The 20,591-nt window shown below is 58.1% G+C and overlaps 2 protein-coding genes across 3 annotated transcripts in view; both read left to right on the top strand.

The window, feature by feature from the left end:
- Positions 1 to 1,384: 1,384 nt before the first annotated feature.
- LOC308504166 (uncharacterized protein) lies at positions 1,385 to 1,957 on the top strand (the record flags this gene model as incomplete). Its single annotated transcript, XM_081064292.1, has 1 exon — positions 1,385 to 1,957. One exon carries the CDS (start codon positions 1,385 to 1,387, stop codon positions 1,955 to 1,957), a length of 573 nt encoding a protein of 190 aa, XP_080920418.1.
- A 10,052-nt stretch (positions 1,958 to 12,009) lies between these two features.
- DUSP8 (dual specificity phosphatase 8) overlaps positions 12,010 to 20,591 on the top strand; it is a 25,817-nt gene continuing 17,235 nt past the window's right edge. Inside the window, exon 1 of one of the 2 annotated variants that reach the window (XM_081063010.1) lies at positions 12,010 to 12,031. The gene's annotated coding sequence lies outside the window, so the exon portion shown is untranslated. Of the gene's footprint in view, positions 12,032 to 12,399; positions 12,715 to 20,591 lie in introns of those variants that run through there. The other variant, XM_081063009.1, reaches the window with a different exon arrangement.

The raw sequence follows: 20,591 nt of genomic DNA, 5'->3' as shown, positions 1-20,591 counted from the left end.
AGAATCCTGCAAATTCTAAGAACTTCAGAAATCAATAAAAATAATCCAATTTTGTAAGTGATGCTGAAGGAACTCAGTGAGAACTCCAACAAAGACATAGCAAGCATAAAAAAGACATAGTAACCATAAAAAAGCGCCAGACGGACGTGAAGAATGCAATAAGAGAAATGAAGAATGCACTAGAAGGAACCACCAGCAGACTAGATGAAGCAGAGGATCGAATCAGCGATTTGGAAGACAAGTAACAGACAACACCTGATCGAAACAGCAAGGAGGAAAAAGATTCCCCCCAAAATGCGGAGAGTTTAAGCGACCTCTGAGACAACACCACGCCTGACGGCATTTGCATCATAGGGGCACCAGAAGGAGAAGAGAGGGAGCAAGGGATTGAGAACCTATTTGAGGAAATAATGACAGAAAACGTCCCTAACCTGGCGAAGAAAACAGACATACAAGCCCAGGAAGAGCAGAGAGTCTAGCTGTGGGGTGAAGAAACAGGAACTCTCCTACAGTGCCGGGGACAACTGGGCAGGGCCCAGGGAGGGGCGGAACGGCCAGCTGCCCACCCCGCTGGGCAGGAGGGCCTTCCCAGAGAAAATTCCCGCGGGCTTTGAAATAGCAACAAAAAGGAAACAAAATGTCCACCAGCAGGTAGATGGATACGTCACTGTCTATACCTTTAGCATCAGAGAAAACCGGTAAACTAGAGCCCTACGGATCACCTAGACAAATCTCCAACACCGATTGTTTTCAGAAGCACTTTTCGGGAGAAATATACCAGTGCGTGACCAATTACATGAAGTTTAGAGCATGCACAATGCTGTTTAAGGGACACAGGTATTTGCTAAGACTGCAAACACCTCCTGGGAGTGATAAATTCCAAACTCAGGAGTTACCTACAGCGTGGGGGGGACAACATGGAAAGATGTGTGAAGGGTCTGCGTCTATTTTTGCAATCTTTTTCATAACTTGGGTGTTTTTACACGTTCATTTGCTATATTATTATCTATACCCTCTGTATAGCTAAAATACACCATTTTTAAATCAGATGAGACGCCGTAGTTAATCGGAATGGGCTGAACCCTCGGGGTGGGGATTTCCCTCAAGTCTAAGCTCAGGTTCAGCAAGGGAGCTGGGTCCCCTTGAGCAGCCGTAGCAGGTAATGGCGCATGGGCCTTACACCAGGGCCTAAGCCCTGGAAAAACAAGGACAACGAGGTCCTGAACACGGCACAAACAGGAACCAAAACAGGAAGTGACCATGTGCCCAGCGTCTCACCTGACCAGGCAGGGCTATAAAGGCCCCGGGCCCAGGAGCCGCCACACCTGAACTCCTCCCTCTCTACCTGCTCCTCTGACCTGCTCCACCCTCACCCACCAGAACCATGAGCTGCTGTGGCTGTTCCGGGGGCTGTGGCTCCAGCTGCTGTGTGCCCGTGTGCTGTGTGCCAGCCTGTCCCTGCTCCAGCTGTTCCAAAGGGGGCTGTGGGTCCTGTGGGGGCTGCAAGGGGGGCTGTGGCTCCAGCTGCTGTGTGCCCGTGTGCTGTGTGCCAGCCTGTCCCTGCTCCAGCTGTTCCAAAGGGGGCTGTGGCTCCTGTGGGGGCTGCAAGGGGGGTTGTGGGTCCTGTGGGGGCTGCAAAGGGGGTTGTGGCTCCAGCTGCCGTGTGCCCGTGTGCTGTGTGCCAACCTGTCCCTGCTCTAGCTGTGGCAAAGGGGGCTGTGGGTCATGTGGGGGCTGCAAGGGGGGCTGTGGCTCCTGTGGGGGCTGCAAGGGGGGCTGTGGCTCTAGCTGCTGTGTGCCCATGTGCTGCTGTGTGCCAGCCTGTCCCTGCTCCAGCTGTGGCAAAGGGGGCTGTGGGTCCTGTGGGGGCTGTAGGGGGGGCTGTGGCTCCTGTGGCTCCTGTGGCGGCTGCCAGTCCAGCTGCTGTGCCCCCATTTGCTGCCAGTGCAAAATCTGAATTTTCGGTTTTGCTGGGACTCTGCCCAAAGTCTGTGCCATCTGGCCTAGAGTCATGGGTTCCAACACAGCCATCACCTGCCTTTCCCGGCAGCCCCTGAGCCTGACTTTCCTTCTCCCCGCCCCAGCCCCTAGCCCTATTTCCCATCCCCTTGCCAAATGTGAACGTTTCTCTTTGATCTCCCACAAGAAAGGGGTGGGCATTTGTGTCCAAGCACCACTCCCACTCCCGTGGCCCATGCCCCAGCAGCTGGAGGCCTGCCCCACCCCCTGCAGCACCACCCATCCCAGTGCCCTGCCCACCTGGCACCTTCCCCACTGAGGACATCAGAGCCACAGGGCACAGGCTCCCCTACGTGCTGATCGGGCTGCGGTCCTCATTCGTCTCTGTTCCTTAAGCATCTAATAAAGCCGCTCACCTCAGAACCCCATCGTTGTGTTGCTGTATTTACCTGTTTATTTTCCTCCAAGGGGCAGGGGCAGGGGCGTTGGAATAACACTTTGACTACACTCAATTCCTGGACCTGCCAACAGTGCACCTGCCCGAGCTTCCTGCTCACACTGGTTGGCTCCTCGTGTCCCAAACACCCTGTGCGTGTTCTGTATGGCCGACGAGCTGAGCAGCCTTGAGCAAATCACGCGGTGTCCACACTTGTAAGGTGGGCTGCTGACAGCGCCTTCCTCGTAGGAAATGCTCTGTGAGCGGGAAAGCAGCCATCTGAGAGGGGCTTGTTATAATGACCGGCGGATGTGTCTGGCAGACACCCACTCCTGGCTCCGTGCTGAGCTGAGGCAGGCAGGGCTCCACTGTCTTTCTGGGAGCAGCCAGACCAAGACGAAATCATCTCCAGGGGCTTCCTCTGGGCCCTGGCACCTCAGTGAAGGAGCAGAGCAGCCCCAATTGCTGATGTAATGAAGCATGAGAGGGAAAGTGGAACCGAGAGCCAGGCTGCAGCTTTGCTGTCGAACCACTGACAGTTCTCAGGATTCACCCCTTTTTTTGACCCCACAACTGGCTGAGCCAATGAGAAAGCCCATTGTCGCTGGAGAGGAAATGGAAACCATGAAGCTCCAGCCTGTGCAGAAACCCTAGACCCAGACCCAATTCCTAAGCACGATGAAACCAAAGCGCGGTCCCCTCCCTTCACTCGGCCATTCCAGACCAGTTTGGGCACCTGCCCTGCAGCCCAGAACTTCATTATGTGACTAATAAACCCTCTGCTACCCTCTTGGGGGCCATGCAATGTCATCAGCCTTGTCTATCGCCCGCTGTTGACTGCCTTGGAGCCACGACAGGACCCACCCACACTCCTGAGCTCTGACCCACGCAGGTCTGAGGTGACGCTTCCTGACAAAAGTAAGGGAGCCACGTTCCTGCCTGCGACGGGGATGGGATCTGTGTACAGAAGGTCAGGGATCTCCCTGCAGCAAGAAGTAAAGGCCAAGTTAATTGCAAAGCCATAGGCTGAAAGACACTCGTTTTACGTTGTGCGTATTTTAGCACATTTTTAAATAAAAAGTGTACTGTACGAAGGTCTGACAATTAAGCTTGCAAACCTGTTACAATACTGTTGTTAACCTTTTTTGATATCAGAGGGATTATTTATTATGAATTTGTACCAACTGGACAAACAGTTAACCAAGTTTACTATTTGGAAGTGCTGAAAAGGCTGCGTGAAAAAGTTAGACGACCTGAACTTTTTGCCAACAGTTCATGGCTCTTGCATCACAACAATGCACCAGCTCACACGACACCAGCTCAATCGACAGCTGGCTTTTAAACAGAGATGACGGAAGCTAGGGGACGAACTAAATTGAGGACAACGAGCTACTGATGAGCTTCTGGAGGGGCGGCCGGATGGCTCAGGTGGTCAGAGCGCCGGCTCACAATAACAAGGTTGCCAGTTCAATTCCCGCGTGGGATGCTGGGCTGCGCCCCCTGCAACTAAGATGGAAAATGGCGACTGGACTTGGAGCTGAGCTGCGCCCTCCACAACTACATTGAAGGACAACGACTTGGAGCTGATGGGCCCTGGAGAAACACACTGTTCCGGTTCGATTCCCACATGGGCCAGTGGGCTCTCAACCACAAGGTTGCCAGTTTGATTCCTCGAGTCCCGCAAGGGATGTTGGGATCTGCCCCCTGCAACCAAGATTGAACATGGCACCTTGAGCTGAGCTGCCTCCCGGATGACTCAGTTGGTTGGAGCACAGATTCTCAACTACAAGGTTGCCGGTTCAACTCCTGCAAGGGATGGTGGGCTGCGCCCCCTGCAACTAGCAACAGCAACTGAACGGCACCCTCCACAACTAAGATTGAAAGGACAACTTGACTTGGAAAAAAGGCCTGGAAGTGCACACTGTTCCCCAATAAAGTCCTGTTCCCCTTCCCCAATTAAAAAAAAAAGAAGAAAAAAAGATATCTCAGGCAAACACTAATTTTATAAAAAGCTAGTGTAGCTTTATCGATACCAGACAATGTAGATTTTTAGAACACAACTGTTGCTGAAGATAAGAGTATTTCATGATGCCAGAGCCAATTCACCAGGGAGAAACCCACCCTAACTTCCTGTGTGCCCAACGACAGAGCTTGACAATCTATAAAGCAAACACTGACAAAACTAAAAGATTAAATATACGAACCCACAAATATAATCGGGAACTTGAATAAATCTTCCTGCTTTAATACATCTAACTACTGTAACCAGGAGATCCAACAAATCAATAAGGAGATGGAAGTTCTGAGCAATAGAATTAACCAGCCTGGCCTCCTTAACGACTGTACACTGAAATCTTATGGCGTATACCCTCTGACAGACAGGAGTCAAACTAGCATTCCACAAGAGAAAGTTTTCTTGTCTTTAATTCCCAAGTGGTTTGCAAACAAAGTCATGGATTTCAAAATCATCCATGAGTCTAAGACATCACTGTGGAAATGAGAAGATATTTCAGTCTGCCTTATAATGTAAATGTGGCCTTAAAACCCAATGGATACCACTAAAGCAGAGCTTAGAGAAAAATCTATAGCTCCAAATACACATATTAGAAAAGGAGAACAGGTGAAAATCAACTACCTATACTTCTATCTCCAGATCTGGAAAAAGAAAAACAAATTAAATCTGAATAAAGCAGAAGAAAGGAAATAACAAAGAAGGAGCATAAATCACTGAAATTGAAATCAGATGTAAAATAGAGAAAATGAACAAAGTCAAGTGTTTGTTCTTTGTGAAGATTAATAAAATTTACAAGCCACTAGCAATACTGGTGTAAAAAAGGAAAAAGATAAATTGTGAATAATAACAATGACAGGGCACATCACTACATATCCTACGTGAAATAAAAACATAATCACTAGGTATGAGAACAAGTTTCCATAAATAATTTGAAAATTTAGATGAAATAAATTTCTTGAAAAACACAACTGTACCAGAGCTGGCACGAGAAGAAATAGACGGTGTGAATAGCCCTATATCCATGAAGGAAATTGAGCTGTAATTGAAAACCTTCCCACAAAAGAAGCAGAAGGCAATGTTTTCAAGAGGGAATCCTTCTATGGGCAGCCGGATGGCTCAGCTGGTTAGAGCGAGAGCTCTCAGCAATAACTTGTTGCCAGTTCAATTCCCGCATGGGAGTGTGGGCTGCACCCCCTGCAACTAAAGAGTTGAAAACGGTGACTGGACTTGGAGCTGAGCTGTGCCCTCCACAACTAGTCCAACGACTTGGGGCTGATGGGCCCTGGAGAAACACACTGTTCCTCAATATTCCCCAATAAATTTTTTTTTTTTTAAAAGGGTTTATCCTTGGACCAGCCTGGTGGCTCAGGCAGTTAGAGCTGCATGCTCCTAACTCCGAAGGCTGCCGGTTCGATTCCCACATAGGCCAGTGGGCTCTCAACCACAAAGTTGCCAGTTCGATACCTCGAGTCCCGCAAGGGATGGTGAGCTGCGCTCCCTGCAACTAGAAAAACGGCAACTGGACCTGGAGCTGAGCTGCGCCCTCCACAACTAAGACTGAAAGGACAACAACTTGACTTGGGGAAAAAAAGTCCTGGAAGTACACACTGTTCCCCAATAAAGTCCTGTTCCCCTTCCCCAGTAAAAAAAAAAAAAAAAAAAAAAAAAAAGTTAATCCTTTCAGACATATCATGCCAACTGTGGTGGGCAGAATATGGACACCCAGAGATTTCCAGAGACGTCCACATCCTAATCTTTGGTTACAAAGCCAACAGATCGCCTTACATAGGAAAAGAGAATTTGCAGGTGTGATTTTAGTTAAGGACCTTGAAATGGGGACATGGCCCTGGATTGTCCAGGTTATCCAGGTGGGCCCATTGTAATCACAAGGGTCCTTATAAGAGGAGACGAGATGGAGCTGTGATGACAGAAGCACAGAGTGAGTGGGGCACTTTGAAGGTGGAGGAAGGGGCCAGGAGCCAAGAAATGCAGCCAGCCTCTAGCAGCTGCCGAGGCAAGAACACCTTCCAGAAGGAACACACCTCTGCTGACAACTTGAGTTTAGCCTGTGACACAAATTTTGCACTTTGACCTTCAGAACTTTAAGGCACTGAATTTCTGTTGTTTTAATCCACTAAATGTGTGGCAACCTCTTACAGCACCAACAGGAAATGAACACACAAATCTTCCACACACTCTTTCCAAGAATAGAAAAGAGGTAAAGCTTCCCAATCTATTTCATGAGGTTAGCATACACTAGTACGAAATCTAGATAAAGACATAACAAGAAAGAAAAATTACATGCCAGACTATCTTATGAACATATGTAAAAACCTAACAATGTATCAGTAAACAAAACATACTTGTATGAAAGGAATATATATCATGACCAAGAATGAAAGATCACCTCGACATTCAAAATTTAAGCAATGTAATTGATCAGCTTACAGAATGAAGGAGGAAAATCGTATGATCACCTCGTTAGATGGAGAACAAGCCTCTCATAAAATTCAACCCACATCCATGATTAAAAAGAAAACAAAAAACCTCAGCACAATCCAACAGATTCTTGTAAAGTTAAACTTAATCTATCACAGGAACCTAGAGAATTGAAAACTTGCGTGCATACAGAAACGTGCATGGGATTGTTTATAGTGGTTTCATTCAGTCTCCAAACACTGAAAACATCCCAAATACCCTCCAGCCAGTGACTGGGTAAACTGGTTTAAACGTAGTTTAAACATCGGCTGCTTCTCAGCAGGGAAAGGAGTGAACTGTGAATACGGGCAGCAGCCTTGGATGAGCCTCAAAGGCGATCGGAGCCTCCAACTTAGCCCTGCGATGTCCTGTGAGGAAAACCCGTGGTGATGGGCAGTGGTTACCAAGGGGCGGCGGGAGGAGGGCATGGGGAGATTCCTGGGGTGACATAGCTGGTGAGGCCCGATTGCAGTGCTTGTGCATGAAGCTACATGTGTGAAAATTCGCAGAACTACCCGTGTTACAATTCAAAAGGGTCGATGTGCCAGGGATGTCTAGAAATCGGGTGGGAATGTAAAATGGTGCCGCCACTGTGAAAAAGATCGGTGGGTCCCCAGAAGTTAAGCAAAATTTTCACATGACCCAGCAGTCCCACTTCTGGGTCCATGCTGAAAAGAAGTGAAAACAGGGTCTCAAAACGAAACTCGTACACCAATATTCATAGCAACGTTACTAACGGCAGCCAAGAGGTGAAGGCAGCCCCAGCGTCCGTTAGTCCCCATTAGAATGGGTACACAAATGTGGTCTCCGTACAATGGAACATTATTCAGTCATTTAAAAACAGTGACATGGATGGACCTGGAGGACACCATGCTCAGGGAAATGAGCCTGTCCCAACGGGACAGACCCTGTGTGATTCCACTTCTATGAGGTCCCTAGAATAATCAAATTCACAGAGACAGCCAGCGGACGGTCATGCCTGGGATGGAAGAGGGGATGGGAACAGAGTGTCAGTTTGGGTGATGGAAAGAGTTCTGAAGATGAGGGTGGTGACAGCCACACAGCAGTGGGAATGTGCCAAATGCCACTGGACGTTGCGCTTAAAATGGTGCAAATTATAACTTTTATGTTATGCATATCTTACCAGAATAACAACGTCACCAAAAAAGTCAATTTTACTATATAATAATTGTAAAACTTACAGTGATGCAGAAAATGGAAAAGAAAAACTTGAATGTGTCCTCGCACCCCTCCTGGACTTGTTAGAACACCGTCTGGCTCAGCAGCTCAGGGAGTGGCTGAGATTCATGGCGCTGGAGAAATCGGCTAGGGCATTTCTCGCAGCACTGCTGTGTGGAAAACAAGTTGCAAACAAGCTGGATGTCCCTGGCTAGAGGAATGGTCCATGGTCTGTTCATACAATGGAAACCTACAGAGCAGCTGAAATGAGGGAACCAGGCTCACGTGCCCTCACATAAACAGACTGGAAAGTGACAAAAAGCAATGGGAGGGAGAATGGTTGCACTGCAATACTTACGTGGCACTAGTTAAAAGCACCCAAGGGAATAGTCTCTGTTGTACGTGGGACCCAGACATGCGGTAAATCGAGAAAGACAGAACCAGGAAGATGCTGGCCGTGATGCCTCTGGACAGTGGGGCGAGGGTGGGGAACGCGCCTGGATTCCAGCTGCTGTCTTCCTAATTGGAAGCAAAAACAGAAACCATGCTGACATTGTGAGGTCTGGGAGCGCATTTGTTAGGTTGTGCCCTGTGTTTATTTGTAAGTTTTTAAATATTGTAATAAACCAGGAACAAATCATCTGCAATGTGTTATGAAAAGCATATTGAAGCATGCAGCTCATGGTACTGTTCTTAATAGCCGGAATATGGGAATAATCTAACATATAATAGAGCGTTGGTTCAAATACCACCACGCATCCATAAAATACAGACATTTATCATCGAGCGGTGGGAATCGCAAAAGCATTTCCTTGAGAGAGAAAAAAGTCAGACACAAAAGAATGCACACTGCATGTTCCGATTTCTATGAAGTTCAAGAACAGGCAACGTTAACTGATGGTGATAGGTCAGAAAGTGAGGGGACAGTTGGCTGGAAAGGCTCCCGAGGGAACTCTCTGGGGTGACAGAAATGCGCTAAGTCCTCTTCAAAGGTGGTGATGGCATGGATGGCATGGACACTTGTCGGAACCATCTATTCGTTCCCCTGGGATATGCTTTTTGTATTAACTATGGCTTGATTTTTTTTTAAAGTCACGCAGTGGGACATGGAATACCATGGATAAATGTTAACTATCTGTCACTGGTGGAAACAAAATTGCAAAGCAACGAGAAAAAGCCAACCCGCTCTTCTTTTCCATGGCAAGGATGCTCTAAAAAACGCCCGCCCTGGGCGTCCTCCCCGCGGTTGCGGGCGGGCGGGCGGGCGGCAGAGGGCGCACACGGACCGCCACCGCCGGGACCTCCGGGCTGCGACCAGCCACACGGCCCGACAGGGCTGCCGGCCCCGCGAGCGGGGAGATCCGGCTGCGCGGGCCCCGACCCCGGCCGCGGCCTCCGCGCCCCCCGACCCGCGCGGGCTCCCGCTCCCCCGGAGGACCCCGCATGGCACGACCTCCTTCAGGAAACCAGGGCGCGAGGACAGCTGGGCTTGGGCCTTGCCCCGCCTGGCACGGCGGCCCCTGCGGAAGGCCAGGCCCCGCTGGGGCACCGTAACCCCCGCGAGGTGTTCCTTCCTCGCGCGGCCCACCGCTCGGACTACCGCAGCCCACTTCCCAGGCCGGCCCTGCCGCTCCACGCGTGTGCCGAGAAGAGATGCCGGTCCTCCCGCAGAGCTGACCCGGTCTTGGGGCGTGAAGCTCGGGGCCCACCCGAGCAGACCAGGAAGCCAGGCGGCCGAGCTCTGCTGGGGGCCGGGGAGCGGCCTGAAGCCAGGAGGGGAACTGAAGGACAAACTGGAAAGGACTGAGGGCCAGAGCTGGTGTCCTCTCCAGAGGGCGTGCCTCCCTACCCCACTGCCCCACTGTTGCAGAACCACCGGTTTTAAGGGCTCGAGTGCAGGTGAAATGACCATTAGAGTCATGAAATACTCATGGCCTAAACATAGTCCCCTGGCCAGGCACACCTGGGAAACTGCAGGCCACACGCACACCCCCACAGCTTCCGGAAGGGGGCACCTGGACACCACCGCCAGCGCTCCTTTATTGCTGCCTGCCCAGGCCTATCTGGGAGCTGCCCGGGGCACAGCTGCCGTTCTTAGGGGCCAAGGGCACCCCCAGGCCACATGCAAGCGCTGACCGCATCTGGGCTGGGCAGAAAAAGAGCTAGAGGCGCCCCTTCTGCAGGAGCCCAGTTGCACACCCCAGCCTTGCTCTCCCAAATGGGCTCATCCTGGGCCTGGCAAGGGGAGCAAGCTGGGTTGGACATCCCCCCCTCAAGGTGACAGCTCTTCTAGCTAACCATGATGGGGAACCTCGCTGCTCTGAGTTGGTCCTCACCAGCTCCCTCCAGGGCTCAGCCTGAATGCCTCCTGCCTGCTCCCAGGGCCCAGCCCCCCCCACTTGCAGACATGGAGTGAGCCAATGCAGTAAGACCCCACCACACCCCACCACTGAGGACCTGGCCAGCATCCTCGCTAGGCATCACGGAGCTCAGGGTCCTTCTCAGCCACCACCTCTCTTCTCAGCAGGCCCTTCTTCCTTGGGGCCCATCCTGCGGCCAGGAAGGAGGAAAAGCCCTGAACACAGCCCCAGCCCCAGATAGCTCCCCTTCCCAGGGCTTCCTCTGGGACAGCGCCCACCCCACCCCAAGATGTTTGTATACCATAAGTACAGTCTCTGAGCCAGAGACACACACACACACACACCCCATATCACACAACAACCTGATGCTGCTCGGGCCAGCTGGTGAGGCAGACCCACATACTTAGTCAACACCTACTGTGTGCAGAGCCCTGAGGCTGAAACCGACAGTCTGGTGGGAGAACTGAGTGTGGGACAGGGCCCAGCCCCTCCAGAGCCCTGGCCAGCACTCACCTGCTGCCCTCCCCCATTTCCACTCAGAAAGCTGGGGTCTGAGTGGCTTCCCCGCATGGGAAGGGGGCTGCACTTCCCGGGAACAAAGCCCCTGTCAGACCTGTGCTGGCTGAGCTTCTAGGCTAGAGGAAGCCCTGGGGAGGGGTTTAGAAATGTCGGAGCTCTCAAGTCAAACCCCCCCCAAAAGTATTACCTTCAAAGTCTCCGTGAGCTTGTCAACTCCCTGGGGAGGGGTCTTTGTCGCCTTTCTCAGAGTTAAGTCCCAGTGCGTGGCACACAGCCTGGCCCAGAGAAGGGCTCAGTAAATATTTGACAAATCAATAGATGGGTGGCTGCATGTCCTCTCCACCTGGCTAGCTCCGGCACCCTGGCCTCCTCCTGGTGCAGGGACAAGGTCCTCTCCTGCCTAGGACCACCGTCCTCATCAGCATCCAGTCACTGCTTGCATGTCACCTTCTAAGGTGGCCTCCCAGACGCCCACCCACTCCAGTGTCGCTGGCCCCTGTTTGTTTCCGGCCCAACACTTGCCCAAGGTGTAATTACCTATGTTAGTTCCGGCTCTGAGCTCCCTGCGTCCACGCGGAGGGCTGATTGTGTTCCCACAGGGACGGCTGGGGGCGGACCCTCAACAGTCTTTATTGGGGTGGGGGAAGCACACACGGTCGGGGTGGGCCCCGGGGAGGGCTGTTTAGGGGCGCGCTGTTTAGCAGTGGCTTTTCACTGGAAACGTCAAGTTCTGGAGGTCATCGGTGAGGCTGGGGGTGACAGCACCGCACTGCCCTCCCCTCCCCCGACCAGAGTTCATGAGATGTGTGACTGAGCCTCTGAGCTTCCAATTCCTCCCAAATGAAGTGGAGACCCAAGTGCCCACCTCCGGGAGTCGTGGAGAGGGTGAGCGCAGAGGCAGGAGGGCGCTCCGCAGGGCTCGCGGCCAGGCCCCGGGCTAGCGAAGGCTCTCGGGGCTGCAGGCCCCGCACGAACAAAGGCTGCGGGGGAAGCGGCGGAGGGGCGGCGCCAGCTCTGGCTCGGCCGGCGGGGAGAGGACCCTCGCGTGGGACCGGGTCAGCCGGACCCGCCGCGAGTCTGTGTGCGGTAAGGCTGGGGATCCCCAAACCAGGCAGAGCGCTGGGGCTGGGAAGGCTTCCTGGAGGTGGGGTTGCAGGCACCGCGCGGCCCCTTTAAGAGCCGGTGCCGGGGTGCGGGGTGAGGGCAGAGGGCGGAGGGCGGCGGCGACGAGCCCGGCCCCCCGCCCCCCGCGGCCGCCGCCTCTCATCTGCACCCAAAGCTGAGCTCCGGTTGACGTCACCTGCCCCCGAGCCGCGCGCGCTGATTGGCTGCAGGTGACGTCAGGGGCTTTTTTCTCTGGGCATGACCTCATCCCCGCCGGCGGCCCCGCCCTCCGCCCGGGGCCTGTCACTCGCGGCGGAGCGCCGCGGCGGAGCCGGCTCCGCGCCCCCCGCCCGGACGCCGGAGCCCAAGCCCAGCCCCAGCCGGAGCCGCACCGGCCGCGCCCGCCGAGCCGCGGGGTGGGATGCGCGCGGCGAGTGCGCGTGCCCGCCCGCAGTGCGCGCGCCCCGGCCCGAGCGAGCGCTCCCCGCGGCGGCCGCGGCGGCGACGGCGGCGACGGCGACGCGGCCCGCACGCTCCCCCGTCCTCTGCCCCGGCTGCGCGGGCCCCCGCGGGGCCCATGGGCGACGCAGCCGAGCGGGCGCGCTGAGCGCGGCGCGGTCCCCGGTGCGGGTCCCTGGTGCGCCCCGGAGGCGAGAGTGTGCGAGGTGAGCGGGACCGCCGGCGGGGAGGGGCTGCGCCCGCGGGCGCCCAGGAGGGGGGGGCCTGGAGGTGAGCGGCCCGGGCTCGCAGGGACGCCGCGGACCGGACCGGGAAGCCCTTCCCCAGCCTTCCGCAGCGCCCCGCGGACCCCAGCCCGGCCGGCACCCCGCCGCCGCGCCGCCTTTCTCCTGGCGAGCGCTTCTTACCTCGGTGGGGGGAGGGGCGCGAAGTCAGGCCGCGGGAGGGCCGTTTGAGATCCATCTGGCCGGGCCTCTGCCGGAGCGGGAGACTCCCCCCACACCGGACAGCCCCCCGCTGGGGCCCAGAATTGGAGAAGGTCGTCCCTGCCGCGGGCGGGTCGGAGATGCGAGGCCTCGCCATCGGCGTGGAGGGCCTTTGGCCTGTGGGAGCATCTGGGAAGGGCCCGCTCGGTGTTCGGTGGGGAGGGGCTGCAGCTCCATCTCCCCTGTCTGCCCGGGCCTCCACGGGCACCCCCACCTCGGGGTGCTCAGCTGGCCTCTGCGGAATAAAGACCGTCGCCAGCCCGCTGCAGAGGCAGCGGAGCGCTGGGGGAGGGGCTGGCACTGCCAGTCTGAGTGCAGCCAGTCTCCCTCGGCCTATCCACCCACCTGAGAGGGGGTACCTAATAGTCTAGCCGGGAGGGGAAGGGGCACCAACGGGCCGAGACGCTGCTAGCTCATCCCTTCCGGGAGAATTTGCCGCTGGCTTCTGCTGGGGGGAGTTGGGGGCCTGGGAGCTGCAGTAATGGGGTACTTGAGGGGCTGGGGGTTAGATAGATGATGAGATGGCAGGATCTGCAACGTTCTTGTTGTGCCGCTTGGGGTGGGGTGCTGCGGGCCCAGGGGAGCGGTGTTCTTCCTGCTCTAGGTCCCTGCCCTCCCTCCCCCCGCACCTCCTTTCCCCCTCCCTGAGTGGAAGCCTGAGGATCCCCGCTCCCCGCTCCCCGCGGTCTCCCAGGAATGCATGCAGCATCCAGCGCCTCTGCCCTGCTGGGGAGGACAGGTGTCCTATGCATTCAGTCCTCAGATGGTTAATGAGCCCCAGACAAGGATGGCAGTTCACCCTGAAGTCTGGCTGGAATATCTCTTGCTGCCTCAGCCCTTAGGAAGACTCCCGGGCCCAAGGCTGCCTCCCGGAACAGTGAGCCCCATGATCAGAGATGCAGAAAGACAAGACGCTCGAAGCCACCCTCCCAGCGTCACCTCTCCTCTCAGGCTGAGGCTGACCTCAGGGCCAGAAGTTTCAACCAGACAGAGGGCTCCAGGGGCCATGGGCTGTAGTGGGGGTTGAGGGAGCCAGAGAGTGTCCTGGTTACATCTCCGAGATGTGCAGCTCACAAGGAAAGGAAAGGAGGGGGCCAAACCCACAGCAAGACACATGCGGATCAGACTCTGACCGGGCCTGCATGGGTTGAGGCCGCTTCTGCCTGGACAGCTCTGGGCAGCGACCAGCAGATGCCTTCGGCTGGCCCAAGGTGTGATGTGGTGGACAGTGACCAGCAGAGGGCTGGGCTGGGCTGGCCTGGATGTGTAGCATGGGGCCAAGCCCTGCAGATGAGGGAGACTAGGAGACCCACATATTATAGCGTCCTGAGCATGCCCTTTCAAGGGCCCACATGCCAAGCCCTCCCCCCCAGGCTCAGCTCAGACCCCTGGGAACCAAGGGGGCAGGACCACTCCACCCCATCATCGTCCAAGTCCATAGCCTCTGTTTGGACTTACCATGGACCCCGCCGGGGGAATGGAGGCCAGCTTCGGTCCTGTCCCCCTCACCCCAGGTCGCCGAGAGGGGGAACAAGGGTACGAGCAATCGGTGGTCCCTGCTGCGGATGGATAAGGAGAGTAAGCGAGCTGACCTGGTGGAACATGCTACCTACCTACCCCTAGCAGTCTGTCCGGGTCTCTTCATGTGGCAGTTTCTGCCTCCAGAGGCGCCCTTGGGTCACGATGGTCTGGCCATCTCAGCATCTCAGGTCCCTTGACTGCCAGCTGTTCCCAGAGTCTGCCTGTGTGTGCCAGGCACCAGTCCTCCGAGTAAGGGCCACAGCCCCTGTCCTCCCGTGTACAGCTGACAGTCCTGACAGCCACCTCTGGAGGTAGTGAGTTCCCCGTCACTAGGTGCCAAGCAGAACGTACTTGGTGAGGGTGCTCAGCTGTGAGTTCCCTGGTCATGCGAGTGCAGGAACATGAATGTACCTCGTGGAGGCCCTGGGAGCTGATGGTGTGAGATTGTGCAGGTGGCACCTGGGATTCGGGGGATTCGGCGTGCAGAGGGTAAGGACGCATGAGTCCAATGACTACATGTATGTGAATGCACATTTGCATGTAACTGCATACAGCAGTGGGGGGGATGAAGTGGATTGTGAGAGAGGGGTGAGCACAGGTCCGTGGGTGGTGGGTGTGCAACGCGGGATGTCCCAGCAGCCACAGCAGGCATACAGCACAGGAGCAGGGTGGGCAGGGGTCCTGCCTGTGGACTGGGCGTGCAACATACCTGGTCTCCCAGAGCAGCACCCAGCCACCTGCACCCAGGCTCTGGAATAGGAGGTGATAGGTGCTCTGCCCATCAGTTCCCAGGAATGGTGTCTGGGCTGAGTCCATGAAAGTGGGGAGTGCCAAGACCCTCCAGTATCTATTTCCACTGTGCCCACCTGGCCTGTTCTAGCCCCACTGATCTGCTCAAGGCTGTCCTTAGCTTCTCCACCCCGCCCCCCAGCTCTGCCCAGCTCTGGGTCCTGGTCCGTAGCATTTTGGGGAAGGGGAGAGGTCAGGGGTCTGCCCCCCAGGAGCTTCGGGTCCAAAGAGGCCCTGTGAGTGGGGTGCACTCTCAGAAGGCCAGCTCAGGGCAAGAGGTCTCCCACAGGAGGGGCTCCGGCCAGGCCGCGGCCATTCAGAGAAGGCCTCCAAAGTGTGGGAACCCGTGCAGGTGGTGCTGGTGGTGAGGAGGGTTAGGACCAGCGAGCAGAGAAGAGGGGCCTGGAGGAGCCCATCCACCCAACCCCGCCAGGCTTTGGGCCTCACAGGGCCTGGCTGGGGGTGCTCCAGGCCCCACTACTGGGCACCTGCAGGGGTGGCGAAGGGGTGGGAACAAGTGAGGAGGGGGACCTTCAGTTCTGCAGAGCCAGCCTGTTCTGCCGCTGCTGCTGCCTCAGGAGCAGCGGTTGCTTGGCACCTCTGCTGTTGCCATGGCAATGACGGAGGTGCTAACTGGCTAATGAGTCCCCCTCCACTGCAAATAGCAGTACTATGGTGGTTAATAGGGCCAAGCCGGGGGCATCCTTGGGAGGCGGGCAGTGGCCAGGTACCTGGCTGAGCTGGGCTGCCCACCCGCAGCCCTGCCCTGGCCCTGCCGCGGCTTGCCCTCCACCCCCCTCCTCTCCAGTCTCAGCCTCGCCTCCTGGCCCTCGCTCCCTTCCCCCTCCAGCCTTGATTTCCATCTGGGGGTGGACACCTCCCGGCCAGGGCTCCTCCTCTCCGGGAGGTTCAAGGACCCAAGGGCAGGTCTCTCTCTCCCTCCCTCCCTCCCTCCCTCCCTCCCCCCCATTCCTCTGCCCTTCCCTCCCTCCCTCCCTCCCTTCCTCTGTCCCTCTGCCCTTCCCTTTCTCCCTCCCTCTTTCCTTCCCTCCCTCCCTCCCTCCCTCTTTCCTTCCCTCCCTCCCTCCCTCCCTCTGTCCCTCTGCCCTTCCCTCCCTCCCTCCCTCCCTCCCTCCCTCTTTCCTTCCCTCCCTCCCTCCCTCCGTCCCTCTGCCCTTCCCTCCCTCCCTCCCTCTGTCCCTCTGCCCTTCCCTTTCTCCCTCCCTCTTTCCTTCCCTCCCTCCCTCCCTCTGTCCCTCTGCCCTTCCCTCCCTCCCTCCCTCCCTCCCTCTTTCCTTCCCTCCCTCCCTCCCTCTGTCCCTCTGCCCTTCCCTCCCTCCCTCCCTCCCTCCCTCTTTCCTTCCCTCCCTCCCTCCCTCTGTCCCTCTGCCCTTCCCTCCCTCCCTCCCTCCCTCCCTCTTTCCTTCCCTCCCTCCCTCTGTCCCTCTGCCCTTCCCTCCCTCCCTCCCTCCCTCCCTCTTTCCTTCCCTCCCTCCCTCCCTCTGTCCCTCTGCCCTTCCCTCCCTCCCTCCCTCCCTCCCTCTTTCCTTCCCTCCCTCCCTCCCTCTGTCCCTCTGCCCTTCCCTCCCTCCCTCCCTCCCTCCCTCTTTCCTTCCCTCCCTCCCTCCCTCTGTCCCTCTGCCCTTCCCTCCCTCCCTCCCTCCCTCCCTCTTTCCTTCCCTCCCTCCCTCCCTCTGTCCCTCTGCCCTTCCCTCCCTCCCTCCCTCCCTCCCCTCCCTCCCTCCCTCTTTCCTTCCCTCCCTCCCTCCCTCCCTACCTCCCTCTTTCCTTCCCTCCCTCCCTCCCTCTGTCCCTCTGCCCTTCCCTCCCTCCCTCCCTCCCTCCCTCTTTCCTTCCCTCCCTCCCTCCCTCTGTCCCTCTGCCCTTCCCTCCCTCCCTCCCTCCCTCCCTCTTTCCTTCCCTCCCTCCCTCCCTCTGTCCCTCTGCCCTTCCCTCCCTCCCTCCCTCCCTCCCTCTTTCCTTCCCTCCCTCCCTCCCTCTGTCCCTCTGCCCTTCCCTCCCTCCCTCCCTCCCTCCCTCTTTCCTTCCCTCCCTCCCTCCCTCTGTCCCTCTGCCCTTCCCTCCCTCCCTCCCTCCCTCCCTCTTTCCTTCCCTCCCTCCCTCCTGTCCCTCTGCCCTTCCCTCCCTCCCTCCCTCCCTCCCTCCCTCCCTCCCTCTTCCTTCCCTCCCTCCCTCCCCTACCTCCCTCTTTCCTTCCCTCCCTCCCTCCCTCTGTCCCTCTGCCCTTCCCTCCCTCCCTCCCTCCCTCCCTCCCTCTTTCCTTCCCTCCCTCCCTCCCTCTGTCCCTCTGCCCTTCCCTCCCTCCCTCCCTCCCTCCCTCTTTCCTTCCCTCCCTCCCTCCCTCTGTCCCTCTGCCCTTCCCTCCCTCCCTCCCTCCCTCCCTCTTTCCTTCCCTCCCTCCCTCCCTCTGTCCCTCTGCCCTTCCCTCCCTCCCTCCCTCCCTCCCTCTTTCCTTCCCTCCCTCCCTCCCTCTGTCCCTCTGCCCTTCCCTCCCTCCCTCCCTCCCTCCCTCTTTCCTTCCCTCCCTCCCTCCCTCTGTCCCTCTGCCCTTCCCTCCCTCCCTCCCTCCCTCCCTCTTTCCTTCCCTCCCTCCCTCCCTCCCTCCCTCCCTCTTTCCTTCCCTCCCTCCCTCCCTCTGTCCCTCTGCCCTTCCCTCCCTCCCTCCCTCCCTCCCTCTTTCCTTCCCTCCCTCCCTCCCTCCCTCCCTCTTTCCTTCCCTCCCTCCCTCCCTCTGTCCCTCTGCCCTTCCCTCCCTCCCTCCCTCCCTCCCTCTTTCCTTCCCTCCCTCCCTCCCTCTGTCCCTCTGCCCTTCCCCCCTCCCTCCCTCCCTCCCTCCCTCTTTCCTTCCCTCCCTCCCTCCCTCCCTCCCTCCCTCTTCCTTCCCTCCCTCCCTCCCTCTGTCCCTCTGCCCTTCCCTCCCTCCCTCCCTCCCTCCCTCTTTCCTTCCTTCCCTCCCTCTCTCTGTCCCTCTGCCCTTCCCTCCCTCCCTCCCTCCCTCCCTCCCTCTTTCCTTCCCTCCCTCCCTCCCTCCCTCCCTCCCTCTTTCCTTCCCTCCCTCCCTCCCTCCCACCTCCCTCTTTCCTTCCCTCCCTCCCTCCCTCTGTCCCTCTGCCCTTCCCCCTCCCTCCCTCCCTCCCTCTTTCCTTCCCTCCCTCCCTCCCTCTGTCCCTCTGCCCTTCCCTCCCTCCCTCCCTCCCTCCCTCTTTCCTTCCCTCCCTCCCTCCCTCTGTCCTCTGCCCTTCCCTCCCTCCCTCCCTCCCTCCCTCTTTCCTTCCCTCCCTCCCTCCCTCTGTCCCTCTGCCCTTCCCTCCCTCCCTCCCTCCCTCCCTCCCTCTTTCCTTCCCTCCCTCCCTCCCTCCCTCCCTCCCTCTTTCCTTCCCTCCCTCCCTCCCTCTGTCCCTCTGCCCTTCCCTCCCTCCCTCCCTCCCTCCCTCCCTCTTTCCTTCCCTCCCTCCCTCCCTCCCTACCTCCCTCTTTCCTTCCCTCCCTCCCTCCCTCTGTCCCTCTGCCCTTCCCTCCCTCCCTCCCTCCCTCCCTCTTTCCTTCCCTCCCTCCCTCCCTCTGTCCCTCTGCCCTTCCCTCCCTCCCTCCCTCCCTCCCTCCCTCTTTCCTTCCCTCCCTCCCTCCCTCCCTACCTCCCTCTTTCTTTCCCTCCCTCCCTCCCTCTGTCCCTCTGCCCTTCCCTCCCTCCCTCCCTCCCTCCCTCTTTCCTTCCCTCCCTCCCTCCCTCTGTCCCTCTGCCCTTCCCTCCCTCCCTCCCTCCCTCCCTCCCTCCCTCCCTCTTTCCTTCCCTCCCTCCCTCCCTCCCTCCCTCCCTCTTTCCTTCCCTCCCTCCCTCCCTCTGTCCCTCTGCCCTTCCCTCCCTCCCTCCCTCCCTCCCTCTTTCCTTCCCTCCCTCCCTCCCTCTGTCCCTCTGCCCTTCCCTCCCTCCCTCCCTCCCTCCCTCCCTCCCTCCCTCTTTCCTTCCCTCCCTCCCTCCCTCCCTCCCTCCCTCTTTCCTTCCCTCCCTCCGTCCCTCTGTCCCTCTGCCCTTCCCTCCCTCCCTCCCTCCCTCCCTCTTTCCTTCCTTCCCTCCCTCCCTCTGTCCCTCTGCCCTTCCCTCCCTCCCTCCCTCCCTCCCTCTTTCCTTCCCTCCCTCCCTCCCTCTGTCCCTCTGCCCTTCCCTCCCTCCCTCCCTCCCTCCCTCCCTCCCTCCCTCTTTCCTTCCCTCCCTCCCTCCCTCCCTCCCTCCCTCTTTCCTTCCCTCCCTCCCTCCCTCCCTCCCTCCCTCTTTCCTTCCCTCCCTCCCTCCCTCTGTCCCTCTGCCCTTCCCTCCCTCCCTCCCTCCCTCCCTCCCTCCCTCCCTCTTTCCTTCCCTCCCTCCCTCCCTCCCTCCCTCCCTCTTTCCTTCCCTCCCTCCCTCCCTCCCTCCCTCCCTCTTTCCTTCCCTCCCTCCCTCCCTCCCTCCCTCCCTCTTTCCTTCCCTCCCTCCCTCCCTCTGTCCCTCTGCCCTCCCTCCCTCCCTCCCTCCCTCCCTCTTTCCTTCCCTCCCTCCCTCCCTCTGTCCCTCTGCCCTTCCCTCCCTCCCTCCCTCCCTCCCCCCTCCCTCCCTCTTTCCTTCCCTCCCTCCCTCCCTCCCTCCCTCCCTCTTTCCTTCCCTCCCTCCCTCCCTCCCTCCCTCCCTCTTTCCTTCCCTCCCTCCCTCCCTCTGTCCCTCTGCCCTTCCCTCCCCTCCCTCCCTCCCTCCCTCTTTCCTTCCCTCCCTCCCTCCCTCTGTCCCTCTGCCCTTCCCTCCCTCCCTCCCTCCCTCCCTCTTTCCTTCCCTCCCTCCCTCCCTCTGTCCCTCTGCCCTTCCCTCCCTCCCTCCCTCCCTCCCTCTTTCCTTCCCTCCCTCCCTCCCTCTGTCCCTCTGCCCTTCCCTCCCTCCCTCCCTCCCTCTTTCCTTCCCTCCCTCCCTCCCTCTGTCCCTCTGCCCTTCCCTCCCTCCCTCCCTCCCTCCCTCCCTCTTTCCTTCCCTCCCTCCCTCCCTCTGTCCCTCTGCCCTTCCCTCCCTCCCTCCCTCCCTCCCTCTTTCCTTCCCTCCCTCCCTCCCTCTGTCCCTCTGCCCTTCCCTCCCTCCCTCCCTCCCTCCCTCCCTCCCTCTTTCCTTCCTTCCCTCCCTCCCTCTGTCCCTCTGCCCTTCCCTCCCTCCCTCCCTCCCTCCCTCCCTCCCTCTTTCCTTCCCTCCCTCCCTCCCTCCCTCCCTCCCTCTTTCCTTCCCTCCCTCCCTCCCTCTGTCCCTCTGCCCT

Source organism: Rhinolophus hipposideros (genome assembly GCF_964194185.1).
Source record: "Rhinolophus hipposideros genome assembly, chromosome: 10".
NCBI classification, from domain to species: domain Eukaryota; kingdom Metazoa; phylum Chordata; class Mammalia; order Chiroptera; family Rhinolophidae; genus Rhinolophus; species Rhinolophus hipposideros.
This window is presented reverse-complemented; position numbering and strand designations above follow the sequence as displayed.